This window comes from Passer montanus, unplaced genomic scaffold, assembly GCF_014805655.1.
Source record: "Passer montanus isolate IOZ18808 unplaced genomic scaffold, ASM1480565v1 scaffold10, whole genome shotgun sequence".
NCBI classification, from domain to species: domain Eukaryota; kingdom Metazoa; phylum Chordata; class Aves; order Passeriformes; family Passeridae; genus Passer; species Passer montanus.
Window position 1 is genome coordinate 8,930,338 of NW_024356505.1, and position 20,825 is coordinate 8,951,162.

At 35.6% G+C, this 20,825-nt stretch overlaps 1 protein-coding gene across 2 annotated transcripts in view; it reads right to left on the reverse strand.

Moving 5' to 3' along the window:
• PLCL2 (phospholipase C like 2) overlaps nt 1–20,825 on the reverse strand; it is a 100,374-nt gene that overhangs the window by 18,295 nt on the left and 61,254 nt on the right. Inside the window, exons 5-6 of one of the 2 annotated variants that reach the window (XR_005626882.1) lie at nt 18,162–18,250; nt 5,941–6,016 (exon numbers count right to left, since the gene is read on the reverse strand). Coding sequence is in view for 1 of the 2 variants with exons in the window: in XM_039703244.1 (XP_039559178.1) it covers nt 5,941–6,016 (76 nt within the window). In the remaining variant the exon portion in view is untranslated. The remainder of the gene's footprint in view (nt 1–5,940; nt 6,017–18,161; nt 18,251–20,825) is intronic. The other variant, XM_039703244.1, reaches the window with a different exon arrangement.

The following is a 20,825-nucleotide window of genomic DNA, read 5'->3' on the forward strand; positions in this document are numbered from 1 at the left end:
GGTTTGAAGAATATTCAAAGCACAGGAGAACAGGTTTACAGAGCCAGGGAGTACATGTAATGACAGTATAATCTGAGCTGCTGTGAGCTGTACCTGGAGAGGCCGAGTGGAGTTATTTGAGGAGGAAGGACAAATAGGAAGAAAAAATACAGAAAAAAAAGGATTAGACAGGATGAAGAGCAAACAAGGAAAAAAAAAACAGGTAAAAATGATGGACAGAATACAGAAAATTTAAAAATTTAAATAAAGCTAGCAAATAGGAAGAAAAAAAACAGAAAAAAGGATTAGACAGGACAAAGAGCAACAAAACAAAAAAAAAAAAAAAAAAAAAAAAAAAAAAAATAAAGGACAAAACCAAAAAATTAGAAAAAATAGACAGGATGAAGAGCAAACAAGGAAAAAAAAAACAGGTAAAAATGATGGACAGAATACAGAAAATTTAAAAATTTAAATAAAGCTAATAACTTGAATTCACCCTTTTATTCCTTAACTATCAGTGAAAGCCTATTGTGCTAATAAAGATTGAAAATTATGTTGTGACAAGTGTAGAGAAAAGAGTTAAAACAATTTGATAACTGGCTTATTAAAAAATGAGAACATAGAGAAAACAAGGAAGAGCAGATATTTCAAAAGCATGAAGACTGGCTGAGAGGGGTCTCCAAGTACTGTTTTAGCCATAGCAGGTGATGTTGGAGTTTATGTGATGGTGATAAATATTACAGATTCCTTTCTTTTGACAGTGAATCTCATGAAAAATATAGCAATGGATCCAAATCAAAGATGTAACTTGAAGATCAGCACATCCTACTGATGGCAGTCAAAAAAATTAAATATTCTCAGGTGCAAAGTCCAATGATAACAGATAGAGCAGCATTCCTTCACTCCCTAGTTACAGAACAGTAGTTCAAATGCAATATGCAATAGCTTCTAACCAAGAGTCAAGACCTGCTGATGAGATGCAGTATTTCAGAAGACATGGATTAACATGTTCTGCTGAACTCCACAGTACTCAAACCATAAAAATCATAAATTCTCTTTTAAATCAGGGATAACTGCAGAAATATTGGGAGCCTAGTCATTGCCTTTCACACCTTAAATAAAAACTCTATTTCCCACCTATATACCAAGTCAAAAGTGCTCCTCAATAGTTAAGTATATAAATTTCTTTTGCTCTGTTAGTGGATCATCCAATCTGCCAGAATATTACTTTTTCTTACATGTTTTATTTTGGTGAACCTGAGTCAAAAAACAACTTAGAATGCAAATAACCTGAACAAACAGTAAGGGAAAAAAGCTCAACAGCTCAGTAGAAATGTCATTTTGCTGGAAAGCTTAAGTAGTAACAGCGAGGAAGTAAGAGTTCCAACTATTCGAACAAAATTGATTTTATTCCTTTAATTTTCAACTATCAGAAGCATTTGAAGTGTTTGTATGGCCATCATGCCAGTATTTTTCTGTATGCAGCTCAGATTATCCTTTTTCCAACAGATACTGAGTATTGTGTTTTTCTTTAATGGCATCCAGAATGGCTGGATACTTCCTTTCCTGAAACCATATCCTGTTACTGATGCTGCTGAAGGGCTGCTTTGAAGCACATGTTAGAAAATACACTCCTTCTCTGTCATTCATTACTTGCATTATTAAATAAAGTCAGTCACTGTACGGATGGGATATATAAGACAGACTGCTCCAACAACTCAGAATCAAAGTATGAGGAAGAAAGAGAACAGATGGATACAGGAAGAGTGGGGAGTACAATGAAAACTATTTTGGTTAAGGTGGTAGGAGGACATGTGTCAATCTAGCTATATCTGTGGGATAATTTTAAAAACAAATTCAAAGGAAGTAGCCTGGTAGATGTTTACAGAGAGCCTGTGGGACAACATGACAAGGACTGAAAATCCAGCAGGCACTGGAAACTCTTGCTACCAAATGAGCAAACACAAGAAAAGTGAAAGCAGCTCAGTTCTGACGCACAATGAGGAAAAAAATACCAAAATCCATCCAGGGACAGACATCATCAAAACAACAGCCAGGAAAATGACGTGCATAAGGCAAAACTAGGATGGTCAAATGGAGAGAAAGAATAGTGCAGCTGAGAGCCCAGAAAACAAGAATCTAAAAAAGAATTCTGTCTGCACAGATGCCTAGGGAAGGCTATGCCTATTAAAAAAAAAACACCAAAAAAACATAGGGAAAGTAATATGTATAGTTTTTTAAACTATATATAGTTTATACTATTTATACTTTTTTTTAAAAGTTAAGTTTTTTATTAATCTGAATTCTTAAAAATTTATTCATTCTTAGTTTGAGTAAACTGTGCTGAAATACATATTTATGCATCAAATCAACATTAAACTGACACTGCTGCTAGAACCCTCTACAATAACTTCATTTTCTGAATTAGAACAGAAACCTCAGAGACCATTCCTTGCAGGTACTATCAGGGCTATCTCTTCCCCGACACTCATAAATTTACCCTTACTGATTTTATATTTCCCAAGATTACAGAATCATAGAAAGGTTTGAGGTTCGAAGGGACCTTAAAGATCATCCAGATCCAAACTGTCTGCCAGGTGAAGGAACACCTCCCACCACACCAGGTTACTCAAAAATATTACAGTCATATCTACATTTGATTAAGTTCAGTAGTTCTTCATCACCAGCAAACTGTGTTTAGTAATTATCGCCTCCCATAATTTAATGAATATTTGGAATATTCTTCTGAGCTTCCACTGCTGAACAACAAAATTAATTCCTAAGTCATGGTTCTCTCTTTTAACTAGGGATGAGCTCAGACAGTATTTGAATTATAAAGCAAAAAATGCAACAGAAGATTCAAAAGAGAAGTTCAGGAATTATGTGATTTGAGTACAAAGGAGGCTATAAGTGGGGTAAGGTGACCTGGACATTCAAATTCCTTATTCTAACAAAGATAAAGGAGCATTTTAGGACTCTAAGAGATTCAGGGAATGGACCAGATTATCTTTGAATTCACTTTAGCACCTAGATTCTATTTTCTTGCAGCATCTTTAACTGGCTTAATAGCAACAAAATAAATGGCACTGCAGTCATCTTAAGTAATGTGGATTTTTTTTTAATTCCGAAAAGAAGAAAAGTACACTGGGAAGCAAAGAAATAACATGTTCCCGTATCTTTTCATTATTCATGAATCTAAAATACTTTCAATAACTACTTAACTTATAACAATGTGGTGAGCTGAAATTAATATGCTGATATGAAAAAAACAGAGAGGTTTTTTATATGAATTAATTTTAAAGAACTAAAATCAGGAGAGATGTTTATAGTTAAATGCTCTCAGAGACTTAATAGCAAAAAACCTGAAAATAGCCATCTCAGTAATTGTATCTTTACTTATCCAAGAGGCTATCAACCAAGGAAATAATACTGCATTTATTTCCAAATTAGGTCTGAATTCTATAGGAGGCCAAAAGTCTTATTATTAAACTTAAAATAGAAAACAGTTCAATAGAGTGAATCTACTTTGCCTATTTAACAAAATTCTCTTATAAGGCTGGTTATGACAACAAAAATTTACTGCTTATTGGCAGCTTGTTATTATAGTACTTCTTATTTTAGCAACTTTTTCAGCCTTTGAGTCACAGAAGAAAAAAGGCCAGACAAAGGCATGATTTTGTTTTCTCCTTATCCAGAAACTACATAGGAAAATGTATAATCTTTTACTCATAATTCAAGTAGCATCTACTGAGATCATGAGATCAATTAAGATAATCTTCCAAACCCATTGATACTAAAAGGTAATTCAGTTCAGCTCATTCATCTTTAAAAAATGCCTTGACCCTGCAGGGCTAGAGCTGTCCTAAATAGCAGGATCTATTACATAATCCATACTTAGGGCTTATGTCACCATGCTGGAGGGTTCTCATTTGAAGATCAAAACCTCCACTATTTAGCACAGGCTTTAAGTCTTTAGCATTCTTAAGCAAAGGACTCCTGGACCCAACTGTCCCTCATGTAAAATAAGGTGGAAAGACTTAAGAAAGTCATATATATGAAAGTTTACAGGAATCCATATAAGCTAGTAGAAAGCAATCTTTTCTAAAGAGCAACAATCCTAAAATTAAAAAAAATGGACAACTAGCTTTTGCCTTACCTCTAACCAAGGATCTAAATGGCTTAAGACACTGGTGACACTAAAAAATTAAGGCACACTATTCACCACATAACTGGGAGATTATTTAAGAAGCAAGCACACTCATCCACCAGGCAATGTCCTTACAACAGCACAATACATTTTGTGTTTGGTGCTGCTGTGGTTTAACCCCAGCCAGCAACCAAGTGCTGCACATTTGCTTACTCCTGCTGGGTGGGATAGGGGAGAGAATCAGAAGAGTAAAAGTGAGAAAACCTGTGGGTTGAGATAAAGACACTTTAATGGGTAAAGCAAAAGCTGTGCACACAAGCAAAGAAAAACATCATCCTGTGTAAGCACTGCTCAGCAGCAACAAAAAACATCTCTGCATTATCAGCACCATTTTAAAGCACTCTGTAACACAGTCCCATACCTGCTACCTGCCAGGAAGAAAAATAACTATCCCAGCCAAAACGACCACAGTATTTTCGATAAATCTCTGCATTTATCAATAAGGTATCTGAAGTAATATTTTGTCACTCATGGTATTTATGTTTGACAACTTCAAGTAAACAGGGCAACTGAAAATTTTCAGGTATTTTGACAGTCCTATGGTTTGACTAAAGTTCACAGTGTCTGAGGAGTATATGCTGTGAATCAAGGAGAGATGTGGAAATTCCAAGTGGGTAAGCCTTCCTTGCTGCTGATCTGAAAGCCGCTGTTAATAGGAGAGAGTTTGTAAAGGAAGGCTAAGGGTGTAAGAGCATTATTTTTTTTTTCTTTTTGGGGAAGAAACAAAACACAGAGACTGGAATTTGTAGGAGAGCAGAGAACCAAATCAAAGAATGGAACAAAATCACAGAAGATAACGGGAGCTACAGGATGCTAAATATGAGGCAGATAAAGATGTATTTGTATATAAAAAGCTTTTGTTCCAATTGAGTCAGGTAAACCATGTCTGTAAATGCTTTGGCTGAGTCTTTGGCAGCATTCCTGTTTCTGATGCAAAATATAATGCATCACTTTGAGCATATTTGTAACATTATTTATAAAACAGTTAAAAGTTCAAAGGAAAACAAGTATGTTTAAACAACAAGGTCAGACATGCTATCAAAACAAGCAGGAAACCTTCAAAATGCAGTTGTGTCCAAATGAGAAAACTGTAACAAAACATCATGTTAAAAAAGGGTCAGTTTTTGAAGGGGTCAAGAAGTACTTATACCATCTATTTCAAATCTATATCAGACCCAGGAAACCTTACAGAGAACTTGTGGGAGCAACACAGAACCAGAGGGCATCCACCCGACAGATCTAAAGAAATACAGGAACCAAACATCTGAACTACTGCCACATAATCATCAGAAGGCAATGTTCTTCTGATAATTCAAGTTTCACCAAGGCTCCTGAAGACACTGGGCTACCACAACAAAAGAAGAAAAGTTCTTACATAGAGAAAGAGGAGTTTAAAAACTTCAGTGTGAAGAAAGATCATTCTCTTTGCTTCCTGTAACCTTGTGTTTTCATTTATAGAAATGACTATAACTGACAAGCTACTGACCAGGTATAAAATACTTGCAACTTCCAAATTCAAGACGTAATTCTATAATCTTTGCTCTCTATGATTTGAAATGTCTTTTCACTCTACTGGATGTGCCTAAATTACAGTAATCTTTTTTTGTATTTTTGTTTTTTTGTTGTTTGGTTGTTTTGTTTTGGTTTTTTTGTTTGTTTTTTTTGTGTTTTTTTTTTTTTTTGCTACAGTTAAATACTGATCAAAAAATGCAGTAAGTTCTGTATAATATTTTTTAAAAGCAGCTTGCACTTACCTGCTTTCTGACACTGCACTATCTTCTCATATAAGGTATCTGTATTTTCAACCAGAGTCCTGATGGTGTGAATCATCTGTAGAAAAAATAAATTGAAATATACAGAATATCAGTAAAATTAAAATTTTACTTAAAAATTTTAATCTGTAAATTATGCTTAAAATTGAACTCAAATTGATAAACTAATATTTATCGTTAACATAATGAATACACTCCTTTTCCTGGTCATGAGGCAGAGAAGTGCTCTAAACATAGCAAAAAGACATAAAAAATACAATGATTTTGGGCTGGGACCTGTGAATACTGAAGCAAAATGTCTACTTCATATTTCACTGCCTATCAAAGCAACTGGAAATGATAAAACCAGGCAATTCACTTTTGGTGGCTTGGCTGAGATAACCTGGATGCAATTTTCCTCTTCCTCATTCACTCCAACATTCAGGATGATGATCACTCATGACCCAGTGCATCCTTTTTCCCAGGCATCATTCCATTGCTTATCCAGATTTTTTTCTCTACATTTTCCCTTTTGTGGCTAGACCTGCACTTATGTATGAGACAATGCTTTATGGAAGAAAACAAATCACTTGAGGCTGCTGGTGGAGGATAGGAAAAATAAATTATTCCTTTAGCGGATCTTTCTAAACAAAAAGCCTTTCAGGGAATCCCAGCTGAATGCACTAAGATGGAACCGTGCAGAATTTTCAGCCTAGGGTATGTACTGAGAAGTAACAACTCTGCTTCACACCTTCCCCACTGACATCTCTGGTTTCCTCTCAAGCAGACAATTTTCTCTCCCCTAAAACAATGACTAAATTTTTGACATGTTACTTATGTGGGTGTTCATGTGGAACTTGCTTTTCCTTAGGAGACCACAATTTGCTTTTATGAGGAGGAACATTCCTCCTCATAAAAGCATGTTACAGGGAAAAAGGAATGTTACGGGGGAAAAAAAGCCCAAACCTCTCTAACACTCTCCCTCAGAGAAAAATTACTGTAAGAGGCACGACTTCCTCACACATATTAGAAGGAGCCTTCTCCAGCTGAATGACATTGAGGTTGTTTTTCTGAACATTGCTCCAAGTAAGGCATAAATCAATTTTGAGAAGCAGGCAAGCAAGTCACAGATTTTTGATCATGACAAGTGTGCAAGCAAGTGAGGAGGGAAAACACCTGCACAGACAAACTACTCTACAGGCTTCTGTAACTGTCAGGTGCAAAAAATCTGGTTTAAACAAATGACAAAGCATTTAAAAATAATTCTAGTTCTATTTCTATTATTTCGATTTGAGCCAATAAAGAAAATTATGCAAACCCTGAATTTTTACTTCATGCTACCCACAAACAGCATGTGAAAAAGCAACTTTAGAGTACGTGGAGGTCATAGAGACTGGATAATTTAATTTAATCCTCACTTCCCAATTAATCTTTATCTAAAATATCTACTTAGTCTGAATTAGATTATGTCAGTTGTCAGGGTTGCTTTAAATAAATGTAAATTATAATACAGGAAGTAAAAATAACTTGGTCAGGTTGCTAAGCTGCAAATGAAAAACTTTAGCTTATCCCAGTTTAAACTGGATTGTTCTTTGAATATAAATATCAATTTTCACTCAAGCAAAGACAACCTATAAATAGAATTATGCTGATTATTATTTAAGTGTAGCAATTTGAAGACAATGTAAGTAAGAGAATACTATATTTCACCCACACAGGGAGCACTGCAAACTGACTATTCCTAATGAGTCAAGGAGAAAGCCCCATTTCACTGTGTTTCATTACTATTCAATCTCTAAAACAGAATTTACAAATTGAAATAAGATCACTGTAAATTTGCTTGACAGGCAAGGATTTACCTGTTGCAATATGTATAACATATATGTATAACATAACACATTTGTTTCTGCAATGAATTTAAATGGAGAGAACCAAAACACAGCTGATGTCAGCTGCATACTTTCAATAGCTGATGTTATTTTTTTGCTAACTAGCTGTAAGGAAACTGTAAAGCAGGTTTTTCTGAATTGAAAATCACCTTGAAAAATGAAATGCTGAGCACCTATGGCTCTTGGGCTTTTCTGGGATGCTAATACACAATAATAAGGACTAGAGAGGGATTCCCTATCAATATGAGTCCCTTCACCTGAGCATTCTTTTGACTGGAGTTCACCAAAAAAAAAGAGAAAAACTGTGCTGCCTGTTCAAGGTATTTGTTTTGAAGGAATTGTAAGAAATATTACAACTGCCCTACTCTGTTTTCCTGACCCCACATGTTTAACAACATAATTTCTAAGTCACCTTAGTTAGGTCCAATTCCAGACTCAGAACACATCTATCTGCTCTGCTTCCTTTGTATGCCCTACATGAACACCAGATAATTTAGAAGCAGTGGAGAACAAGTCTGAGCTGATTAGAAAATCTGCTCTGAGACACTGCACTGATTTTCAGAAATAAGAGAATTCTAAGATGAATAAAAATGCTTACATTACTGCTTTTTTGTTTACTTTCTGTATTGACAAAACAGAAAAGTTTTACTAGTTCTGCAGATGAAAGCAAAAGAAACTAATCACTCTATTAGTGTTCTTTCATCTTGGTCAGGCTAACACTGAAGAATTTATAACATGACGAATTCATATTTCACAGTTCCAGAATGGAAAGTTGCTAAATACCCTCAGATCAAAAGGAATACCCTCTTTGCAACTTCTGAAGAAAAATGGCAATGCATTTCATGTGGCAGAAATTATTCTAATATCCACTTTGATATTATCAAGACCAGTAACAGTTACTTTCATTATCTTTGGTCTCTAAAATACATACAAGGCTGTATTTAAGATTAACAGCACTGCAGAGCAAAACTGGCTCAGCTAGCAATAATTCAGGGCTTGACTGCCACTACCATTCAATCACTATTATGGAACACCCCAATTTTCAAGTGTACTTCCCTAAGAAAATAATGGAGCAGTATGCTGTGTGCATGAGTAGGCATCACCTTCTAATTGTGCTTGATTAATAAAGTAATAGCATTAGTTCATGATAATTTTATTCTTACATTGCTCTTCACCCCACAGTCATCTTTTAGTATGGATTCAGCTATTTGTTAAATTACTCTTATGGAGTGTTTGAACATATGAATTCTTTCCAATGTTCAAGCCAAAGATTTAACCTCATGAAAACACTTATATAGACATTCACAGAGACTGAAAGACTTTTGGTAGAAACAGCATATGGAACAACTATGTATAAATGCCTATATTTAAACAGAAAATTAGCCTAATCCAAATGATACTGGTATGTATATGTGTGATTGATATAAAAGTGAAATAGAAAATGATGAGTAAGCAGGAACTTCAGTATGAAAAACACTATGTCTGCAGCAGAGTAAGACATGAAATCTCAAGGCAAATTAGTTGTGAAAATTGAGGAGAAAGACCAGATAGAATCTGCTCTACACTCAACTAGTCTATATTGAAACAAGCCAATCAATTAGCAGGTATTTTGTAACCACATCCAATTTCTACAATATTATCAGTGACAAATCTGGAAAGAGAAATGGAAACAAATGTAGTAGGGAACAACCAGTTGCCACCAGATCATTAAAAATGCATTGCAAATTACCCATGCATATTCAAGAAAAGTACACATGCTACATGAAGTTTAGTAAGCTATATTTTCTAGCAAGCCTCTTACAATATTGATTCACATTTCTAACCTATGTTGCTTTCTTTCTGGAAGCAAAGATTCAGAATATCAAAAAAATGTATTTTAAATATAGAACTTGCAAGACATAATGCTGAAATTGCTTCAACTCTCCTGTCAATTCCCACACCACACCCCAACCTCAGCATAACCAGAGAACTTCTCAGGTACTCATTACAGACTGGACTGTCCTACTTTTTTTTGTTGGTCAGTGGAAAATGGGAAATGCAGAATGATATGCTTTATGTGCCTTGAACTTATCACATTTTTTTGCATAGGCCAGGTTAATAGTTTGATCTATTTGTTGTATTCTTCAAACTCTATTGGATAAATCATGCAAGCATTTTACCTAGTTATTCTAACAAATGGATAAATGTCAAGAAATATATTTTTTTATTATTATTATTGTTGTTGTTGTTATTGTTATTCAGAAATAAACACTAAATTATTACTCCAGAATTCTCAATGAGGATTGGAGACCTGTATTATTATATACATTGTTCCTACCTTAAAAAGCCAATGATGATGGTTAGAAATCCTAATTTTTGCTTCAAACAGAGGGAACTGCATTGTTAACAGTTCATCACAAACCAAATGAAAAACTCATATACTGAAAAAAATCAATCCTCCTTCTCAACAAAACAGAACTCTCTCATTAAGATACTTACTTAATATTATATAGATAAAAGTCTAGACTACCCTTTAGGATAGTTTTTTTATGTTTCAATGTTTGTTGTCTGATTTGTTGTTTTATGAAAGAGTTAAGTGCTATGAACTAACACCATGTAGATCAATGCAAGTGCTCACATGTATGTACACATGACTGTATTTGAAACCATTTCTTTAATTTCAGCTGAATTTGAACAAGATCTATTTCTACTAGGCTCACACAGACAGGTCTTCTGGTAGAAGATAAAACATTCTGTTTATGCTCTCAGATTGTGGAAAATATGTAACTGAACTCAACCATAAATATTTTAAATATCACATTTAACACAGGCCTTGGGAAAGAAATCTTTCAAAAACCCCAGGATTTATCCAATCCTCTGCATTTGGAACTGGTTGGTAGCACACAAGAAGACATCAGCTGTATTTTAAAATGGAAAACTCAACCAATTATAAACCCTGGCTGATGAAACTCAGTGAGAGAGAAAAAACACCTTCACTGACACAACTGCAACATCAAGGATGAACATTATTTTTAGCAAGAAAAGCACACCACACATTTAAATTCCAACATCTGTAAATGTGTTGCCAATAGTGCTAGACCTACATTCCAATAGCAAACGCGAAAGCATACTTAAAGTAGGTATAAATCAAATCTTCATTTAAATAGCACTCACATTCTACTTTCATCCAAACCTCTGCACATCAGATATATTTCTGAAATTACAAACGACAACATTTCTAATAAATGTATCTATCTTTCGTATTCAAAGGCCAAACTGGAGCTCTTAACAGCAGTAAAAAACATGTAATTTCCAGACATTTTATTAAGCCCAGGATGGTACAAATAGCACCAATATCAAACAGCACTTCACAAAAATAGGAAACCAAACACAGGGCATCCCATACTGCTAATAACATCTGCACCACTTCAAAAGATGTGTTACACAGTGAGGATCAGAAGCTGCTACCACTGCCCCAAGCAGTAACAGCAAGGAAAGGAACTCTGGTATGGACTCCTTATAAACTCTTTGCCCTCAAGAACCACTATAGGTACCAGGACCTCAAACAAAACATGGTCAGCTCTAATTGAATGTCTGTATAAACTGTACCCAAGCAGTCCAGTATTCAAGGTCAATGCACCAGAAGGCATCTTTGTTATGGCACAGGAACAAGCAGATGAACAGTTCTTAGTCCTTTCAGTGACAACTGCCATGGTCAGCTTGCTCTGCAGCTGCATAAGGAGTTGTTTTAAACTGTATGTTCTGCCTTTTATTTTCCACTGGAGAAGAATGGTATTATACCAAATAAGAAAGGAAATTACTGTAAAATCAGATTGCAAATGTCACAGCTCAAATGAATTGTTCTAACAGTGTGGACACCACACTAAAAGAATTCTGAAACATCCAACTTCTAACAGGACCACTATAAACAACAGAAGTTGACTTCTACCAACAAAAAACCACTCACAGTTTTCCTCTGCTCTGCCAAAACTGTCACCACGTTGTAGAAGGCTACACACTGGCTAAGCCTCTGATTTCCCTTTTGTAAACCCACGCTGAGTTTTTCCAATCTCTTACTTGTGAGGCCACAGCTGGAGCATTCATCCCAGTTTGGGGGTTTTTAGTACAAGAAATATATGGACTACTGTCCAGCACAGAGCCACAGAGATTTAAGGAAATGAAGAATCTTTTACATGAAGAAAGGCTGAGAGGGCTGGGACTGGTCAGCCTGGAGCAGAGAAAGCTTAGGGGGAATACTGGGTGGTAAAAGACTGGAAGAGGTTTCTCAGATTGACTGTGGAGTCTCCATCCTTGGTGATACTCAACAGCCAACTAGACACAGTTCTGGACAACCTGCTCTATCTGATTCTGCTTTGAGCAAGGGGTTGGGGTTAGATGATCTCCAGAGGTGGTTTCCAACCTAAATGACTCTGTGTAAAAAAGAATGATAGTAAAGTTGACATCTCCAGTCAAAATAACTGAGTTTTCAGGCTCAAGACAACAATCAATAATAACCTCTTTATAGATAAACATCAGGTGTGGTTTTGCACAGAAAGTTCAAAGCGCTATAAACAAAAGCTGATCTCTCTCCTATCGAAATACAGTCCAAAGTACCAAGGCAAGAAAATCAAGCTGCTAACTGCTACCTCTCTACACAGAGGACTCATCACATCCAATCAAACTTCCTTCAAAGCAGAAAGGTTTTTAGCAAATGTATTGTCTAAGTTAGAAAATATTTCTTCAACTATACGAAAAAATAAATTTAGCACAGAAGCACAGAGTTATTGAAGTTAGAAAGGACCTCCAGAGGTCATCTAGTCCAAATCCCCTTGCTCATGCAGGGCCACTTACCATGGCTGGCTGCCCAGGGCCATGTCCAGATGGCTTTTGAGTATCTCCAAAGCTGGAGACTCCACAATCTCTCTGGGCAACCTGTTCCAATGTTCAGTCACCCTTACAGTCAAAAAGTGTTACCTGATGTTCTGACAGAGCCTCCTGGTTTTCATTTCATGCCTTTTCTCCTGTTACTGGGCACCAATGGAAACAGCCCATCTCTGGCCTCTTTGCACCCTCTCCTCAGGCATTTACACACATTGATAAGATCCTCCTCAGCCTTCTTTTCTCCAGACTAAACAGTCCCAGCTCTCCCAGCCTTTCTGTGTAGGAGAGATACTCCATCACCTTAGTGGCCCTCTGTTTGACTCTTCAGCACATCCATGCCCCCCTGGCACTGGGGAGCCCAGGACAGGACACAGCACTGCAGGCGTGGCCTCAGCAGCACTGCATAGAGGGGAAGGATCATCTCCCCTCAAGCATAACTAATGTTGTGATATAATCAAGTATTATGTTTCTTTTTAGATTTTAAACCACTGCCCTCTTCCCAAAAAAAAAAATAAATAAAGGCAGATGAAATTTCCTTTATGCTTACTGAATTCACTGGCATATTATGATAAAAATGTAATGCTGTACCTGACAGTGGCAGTTTATCCATTTAAGTGGAAAAAACATAGGAACAGACTCATGGTTTCACTTTTTCAGCCTACCTTTCCTCTCTCACTTATTTTTGAAATGTTTTATATTCCAAAAATGCATACATGGAAAACTCTTTTTTTTCTTCAGAAAGAAGCAAGACAAGATTATGCCATAATACTTTGCAGGATCAAAAGATATGAAATCCACTTACCAAAACTAATTCTTGTAGGCCTGAGAAAAAAATAGGACATAATCTGTTCTTAATTCTGCAGAGTCCCAAAATGAATTCATTTCCCCCAGTTTAAGAAAATTTACCAAAGGAGCAAACAGTCCACAAGTCCTCCATTAAAGAGAACTATCTGTTCTTAATTCCTCATGAGTCAAATATGTGAGAAAGACTAGGTTGAAGACAGAGTAAATATAATAATCAGCAGCTCTCTTCCAACCTAGGTATCCAAGGACAATAAACCCTTCTAAAATCCAATAGTCACAGCTTTTCACTTTCCTGATAATCCGGTTGTTGTAGCAAAATTATTGTCATAATTTCAAAACTAAAGCTGATAGAATGAAAAATCATGTGAAAAGTGGACAATAAGGAAGGACATATACATGAAATTAAAATATCCTCTGTATAAGAAGCAAAAATCTGTAATCTATGTGAAAAAATTAATAAGTTATTTCTGAAATGAGAACCATCAGTAACAGCTCTAATAGCCACAATTTTTTCCACACAGATGGAACCAAAAAGACAAACACCAAAGTTAAAATTTATTGAGAAAGAGACCTCCTATTGGAAATATGTAATACATATGAGAAGTTGCTATGCATCTGACCTATTTTTATGCTCCTCCATAAACATTTCATTGGGCTACATTACAACAGGACAGAAGGCTACATGCACTCCTCTTCCTAAGTGGCCGTATTATTTTATGCTCTTATGAATACTGTGAGTCAGCCATTAGACATAATGGGATTAGTGAGAGGATACAAAAAGCTTCACTGTCCATGCTCTCAACAAGAAATGCAGAAATCTTGACTTCACAGAAGCATTAAATTGTTATTATCAGAGCTCTTCAATCAATGCAAAACAGCTCATACTTTACAACATTTGGCACTGGAGTCTCGAGTACCCAAAATTAGACATTTGCTTTGTGGACTGAAAAAGCCCAGCATAAGCTAAGGTTATCATCTGCAGCTCTGTTTTTGGAAGCATAATTACAACCTTCGTGTTGTTATAAAACAGGAAAATAAAAACTGATAATAAGCAGCACAACTCTTTCTGAAGAAACTGTCCAAGCTATTCACTACATTTTCCATGAATGCTTTGTTTTCAGTTTTTATGACAGACTAACAGCTACACAATCAGCAACAATTTCAATTCATCTCAAAAACCAGGATCTACAATTATTATAATTTATTAAACATGGCTAAAACCATTACCTGGGCTATTTGCAATATTAAATTGCAATGAATGATGTATGTTTTCCCTTAGATCTCTTCACCACCAAACTATATCCACTTATTACTTAAATAAAGACAGTTCTATTCTGAAGAGACTGATAATCAAAGTAAGCAATACTGCAGAAAGCCAGAGACAATAATGGAAACAGTGAGACACTGTGTGTTATCACAATTTAAATACTGCATTTGTGTTCCCAGCTCTGAAATTTACTGTTTTAACACACGTTATAACAATCTACCACTAAGACTGAGAAAGTTGAAAGTCTAAGCAGCCACATGCTTCACACCTTGATGATCTTTGCAAATCTGGGGTCAGCATTAATCGAATTCAGCTTCCAGTAGCTTAGCTACTTTAGCTAGATCAAAGTTGCAGGTGCTATACCTACGATCTCTAGTCCACTTATTTGGAAAACACGCCCTTAATGCAAAAAAATCAACACAAGCAATTGTCTTTAACAGTTCTTTTCCTGCTGGAGCACCAGGTTGAGTCCAACATTCACTTTAGCTATCAGAAAAGATCTAATAACTTCAAAAGTCTAAAAGTTTAGTGGTAACTTTATTTTAATATGAGCATTTGAAAGGAAACTTTGTCAAATGCTTTGGAAAATCTAACCAGGCTGATCTGCTGTGTCTACATGCTTTTTGACATCAAAGACTCCAAGGGATTAATGAGCCCTTCATTTTATAAAAGCTGTATTGACTCTTCCCCAACATGACACATTTCTCCATGTTTCCTCTAATTTTCTTCTTCAAAACTGTTTCCACCCATTTTCACAGTACAGATGTCAGCCTGTCTGATGTGTAATTTCATCATCTTCCCTGAAACCTCTGAAAACACTGGTACCACACTAACAACTTTGATAGTCAGTTTCAAGTGAGAGAATACACACAACAATTAGCAGTTTTGATACATCAACTCTTGAGATCTTTCAGAACTTTTAAATGAATGTCTCCTCTTTCTGGTATATTATTTCCCCAGTCTTTTGCCACTCCTATGTAGTATCTTCCGTCAGCATTTCACTTACAGATGAATTCTGCAATTAGTGTTTCATAAAGAAGCATTTAATGTGAAACCTTGATCTCTACAGGTATATGGATGCAAAAACTAATTAAGTGTTGTGGCTTTGCCTCTTTAGCTGGGTCTTTCTTTTAAACATTGATCAGCTAGTGAACTTACATAATCTTTGACTGACTTCTGTTTCTGCTTTTTCAGAAAAGAGGTTACTGTTATTTTTAAGTCTGTGCAGATCATTTTTTTGAATTCTTCACTGTCAGTTCTCTTTTATTTCTTATTTAACCATGGCAGGATTAAATATGGATCCTGTCTTCCCCATTTGCACATTACTTCAGCTATTTGGAAGATGCCTTCTTTTCATGAGAACCTCCTCCATTTTGTTCTCCCCAAGTGATTTTTGATAAGTGATACATATTTACTTCACACTCCCCAGGCGGTATCTTTAGTGTCTGTGATGTCTGTTCTTTTGACTACTTCTTTTATCTTTTTGTTTTGTTTTATGTAGTTATCCTCTCAAGTATAAAAGCAAGGAATAATAGCTTTTCAACCTTCTGTGCAAAACATTAAATTCTCTTCTTCATAAGCCAGATAATGCTAACAGGTAAATTGTAACATGGAAAACTCATGGGGCTCGACTTCAAAGTCATGGGCTCAAGGACAACATTCTGAACCAGCTGGGCTCAGAACACAGCTACCATTGTCTATGCCAGTCATATATTCCTCAGAAAAGTACTATACAGACAAATCAGAATTTTCTTCAAGTGCATAATGCAAGTGATGAGCAGATGTTATCATGTGATTTAAAATCATGTAATATCAAAAGACTGGGTTCTGCTACAGGAGATTGGTGACACTGAACTCAGCCTCCCCTGACACAATCAGAAATTGAATATTTAGGCCTGTGCATGAGTTGAAGCAACATATTCACTCAGTTTTAGGACAGAACTATGAGCACTGGATCCAGGATTTTTTGGTTGGCCCAGAAGTATGTAACCACAAAGGGTAATTTGGAGAACAAAGGCTTCTCAGCTGAATAACCCTGACACATTAGTAGGCTAAGCCGAAATAGAAAAGTCTTGCTCTATTTGTTTCTCAAGATACAAATCTATAATCACAGTACGACTGTAATCCTCTTTATCTTATTTGCACAGTAACCATAACCAAGGACCCACATCAACAACAGGAAACTAATACAGATTTTACGAGACAAATGTAAATCTAAACAGATCTGCTAATCACTCTTTCTTAGGCCCTGTAAAAGAGGCAATGGATATAACCTTTGCTTCCTTCAGAATTATGGAGTTCAATCCACCATGCGCAATAAAGAAGTGCTCTGCTCAATTAATCTATATTAATATCAAGATGAGTTTTAAAAGTGAAGAATATTTAAAATTTCGAGCAGCAGCTGAAGTTTGAGAGGACTACTAACATTTTACCAAAACCTTGGCAATCAGTCCTTTTCAGATAGGCTTTTAATAAGCCCTATCATTATCAGTCCAGTCTGCAACTCTACCAGGTATAGTGTCAAATTATTTGCTTTCCAGTTCAAGTTCAAAATATAGCCTATCTTATTTATGTCATTGCTGAAATTTCCAGCTCTGTAACATGAAGTTAACTTCTGCATGATTGCACCAGCAATCTTGTGTATTGAGTCAGTAGCTGGAAAGAGCCAAAAATAAGGTAACCGGATTTAAGCTTACTACAGCACTGCTCATCCCCAGTGATATGGTGTTTTCCAATTTAATAGTGTCACTCTCTTTTAATATCTCTCATTTTCATTATCTCACAACCCCCACCACCAATAAACACAACCTGCTTTCAAGTCCTTTCCTAGGGTGTATATACAAAATCTATTCATCCTGTTTGATTTCATTTAAATCAAATACAGACCAATACCGCATTCTGTAGACATTCTGAATTACAAAATCAGCTCAAAATTTAAAAAAAAAAAATTTAAAAACCACCCCCAAAACTGAAAGAAAAATAATTTGAATTAGCAGCATTATCTAATTAGGATTTAATAACATCTAACCTTAATTACTGTAGCAGCACTACTGATTTTTCACACAGGTAGTTATCTGCCTATTCTGTGTTAGTTTTTCTCTTAGAAATAAATGCCTGCTTACAAAGTTCAGAAAACCTTATCCTCAGCAAATGGGATACTTCATCCTTCACTAAGGGCAAACAGAGACAGTCAAGTTCTCAACAGTATCTGGCTTTATTTGTACGGTACAGTAGCATATCTCTAAAGTGCTCTTATACTCATCACTGAATAATGCTGCAGACTGAGGGCGAGATAATTTATTTTTTCTCCTGCCATAGTCTAACTTTTAAGTTTTATTTACTGTTTATCTTAAAGGTTATAAGACATTTTTAAAAACATGCAATGGTGTGGAAGAGGCACTTGCCTTAACTCCAAGCTTCAGTCTGCAGCACTGATCAGTGATGGGTGTGATGACACCAACAGAGTGCATGCTGAAGTATCACATAAAGGAAGCTGAAGTTCATGAACAAGAGGGAAAAATAAAACATTATTAAACAGTGAAAAGATGGTAGGGTGAAAAATACTCAGGAGCATGGAGAAGTTAAAGCAAAATATAGACCTGAAATTTTTGCTTTTCTCAAAAATTTCTAGATATATTTGATTATCCATTAATGATACTCCAGTTCCTATAACATGGGGGTTTTTACCCATGACTAGTACTAGCCTTGATCACTTGACAGCTCCTCCATTAAGTGAATGCAGATAATTTAAGAAAGCACCATGTGCTATTTGTTTAAAGATAAAAACCCTAAATATCTACTGACACACTCACTATTTTATTATCATTGTTTCTTTTAAAAAACCTACGTTACACTGAAGATACTCTTTCCTTTCCATGTGCTCCTGCAGTATTGCACTTATCTGCAATTATTTCAAGGTGGACTGACCGTCCTGCTGGTAAGGTTTTGCATCCTTTCTCACTTGACAGAGCAATGAGTCCTTCAAGCACTCCCAATGTAAACAAATTCTGAATAATTAAAATCTTTAATACTACTTTCTATGTTTATTATCATTTTATAAAAAAGAGAGTACTTCTGATCCTTCATTAGCTAAAAAAATCATAAACCTGAAACAATCACACTTTGAAAATGCCATTACACGTGCCACAATGAGAGGACACACAAGGTAGTGACAGCCTATGCATGCATTTATGATATACCAATCTAGGTTTGTTTCATAAACATTAAACTCTATCTTTGTTATCCACATGATTCCATACACCTGGATTGACACCCTGGAGCTACACAGTTGCATCATTCTGATCTGTACTAAGGCCTAAGCCAGCAGAAAGTAAGACAAGTAGGTAATCATTACTTTGTCAGTACATCTACCCTTTCTCAATTCGGCATGAAGAATTCTCATTATTAAGCAGAATTTTAGACCCACGTATTAATTAATTGTGACAAAAATATCCCAAGTCAAAACTAATGAGATAAGATTTGTCCTTTTGAGGGCTCATTATATAAATGCACACCAAAATCCTACAACCCCCCTCCCCAATCCATAAAACTGTCAGACTCTAAATACCTGCCATTACAGCAAATACCCATATATGAACTAAACACTCACATTTCTTCTTCTCTCTTTGAGGAAAGGATGATATAAATGTCTCCCACTCTTTCACAATGTGCTTTCAGAAATAAGAGCACGGGAATACGTCTCCCATGGCTGACTTCATTTTCCAGCATACCCTACAGATTTTAATTGCCTAAAATCTTTTGTCAAACTGAACAGAGTACTGGCAGCAGCCAAATGTCACAAATTTAAATGCATCTCATTATTTCAATTTACAACTTCTATTTGATTAAAATAATCTTAAATTTACTTGTCTTCAATACCATTTAGAGCTAGAAGCACTTTCATACTTTTTGTCTGAAATTGAGTATTTATATTTTAGGGACAAGAAGATGGAAAAACGGGGTTTTTTTGCCAGTAAAAAAATGTTCAATTACTTTTACGTATATAAGTAGAGTAGAGATTTCTCAAGTGAAATTTGACAGAAATATTCAAATCATGTATAGAGTATAAGATGTGTGTGGGAAAAAACTTATGTGAGAGCCAAAGAGCAAACCAAATTTAGATTGTAAAGATTTCTGGAGTCACAAGTCACCTTTGTCTAAGTGATATTCAAACAAAAAATGTATTCCAGATTTAGAACTAACATTTTTAAGCAGCTAGAATAGCTTACTCACTAACAAGCAGCATCGCCACATCAGAACAAACTGCAAGTAGAGACATCTCCAGCAAGAAAACAGAACTTCTTTACGTGTTGCAGCTGTAATCCCAACATCCAAGCTTGTTTACATCCTAATTACAGCGATATCCTGTAAGCCACCACTAAGAGGATATACACTATCTTCTTGTAGCTCTGCTATCATTCCAACCAGATTTTGTCGTATTTATGGCACCACTGAACTACACAAACTCTGCCTACATTGTAATTATCAATGAGTGGGTTTTTTTTACTTTGGTGTAGCATAAGTCTAAAGTTATCTTTTCTTTAGAAAGCAGTTTACAAGATATATATGAAACTGGGATACTGGTTAATTTTTGTCCATTTTTTTTCAGACAAGTGATCTGATGCTGCCAGGTAAGGTTATATGAAACTGGGATATGAAAATGGAATTTTTGTCCATTTTTTTTCAGACAAGTGATCTGATGCTGCCAGGTAAGGTTTCTCATTTTAGCACACAAAATTATTGTAAAATTATCATTATGTGAAGGAAAGCATGAAATAAATTAATAAATAATCAATTACAATCTGCCAGATTATTTCAGTGGAAGTAAGGAGGACATTTCAAATCACACTCTTCTTGAGCTTTTTTCCACATTTCAAATTAATGCAAAGAAGAGGTAAATCAGTATTTATTGGCATATTAGTTCTTCCTTCTTTTTTCCTGCAAGATGTTTAATTCCAGCCTCTAAAGAACACAATTTATGTATTTACTGAAACATAATGTCTGAAGTTAATACTACAGCTGTTTACATGTGTAAAAATGGCTAATCAAATGACATCTGTAAGAATGAC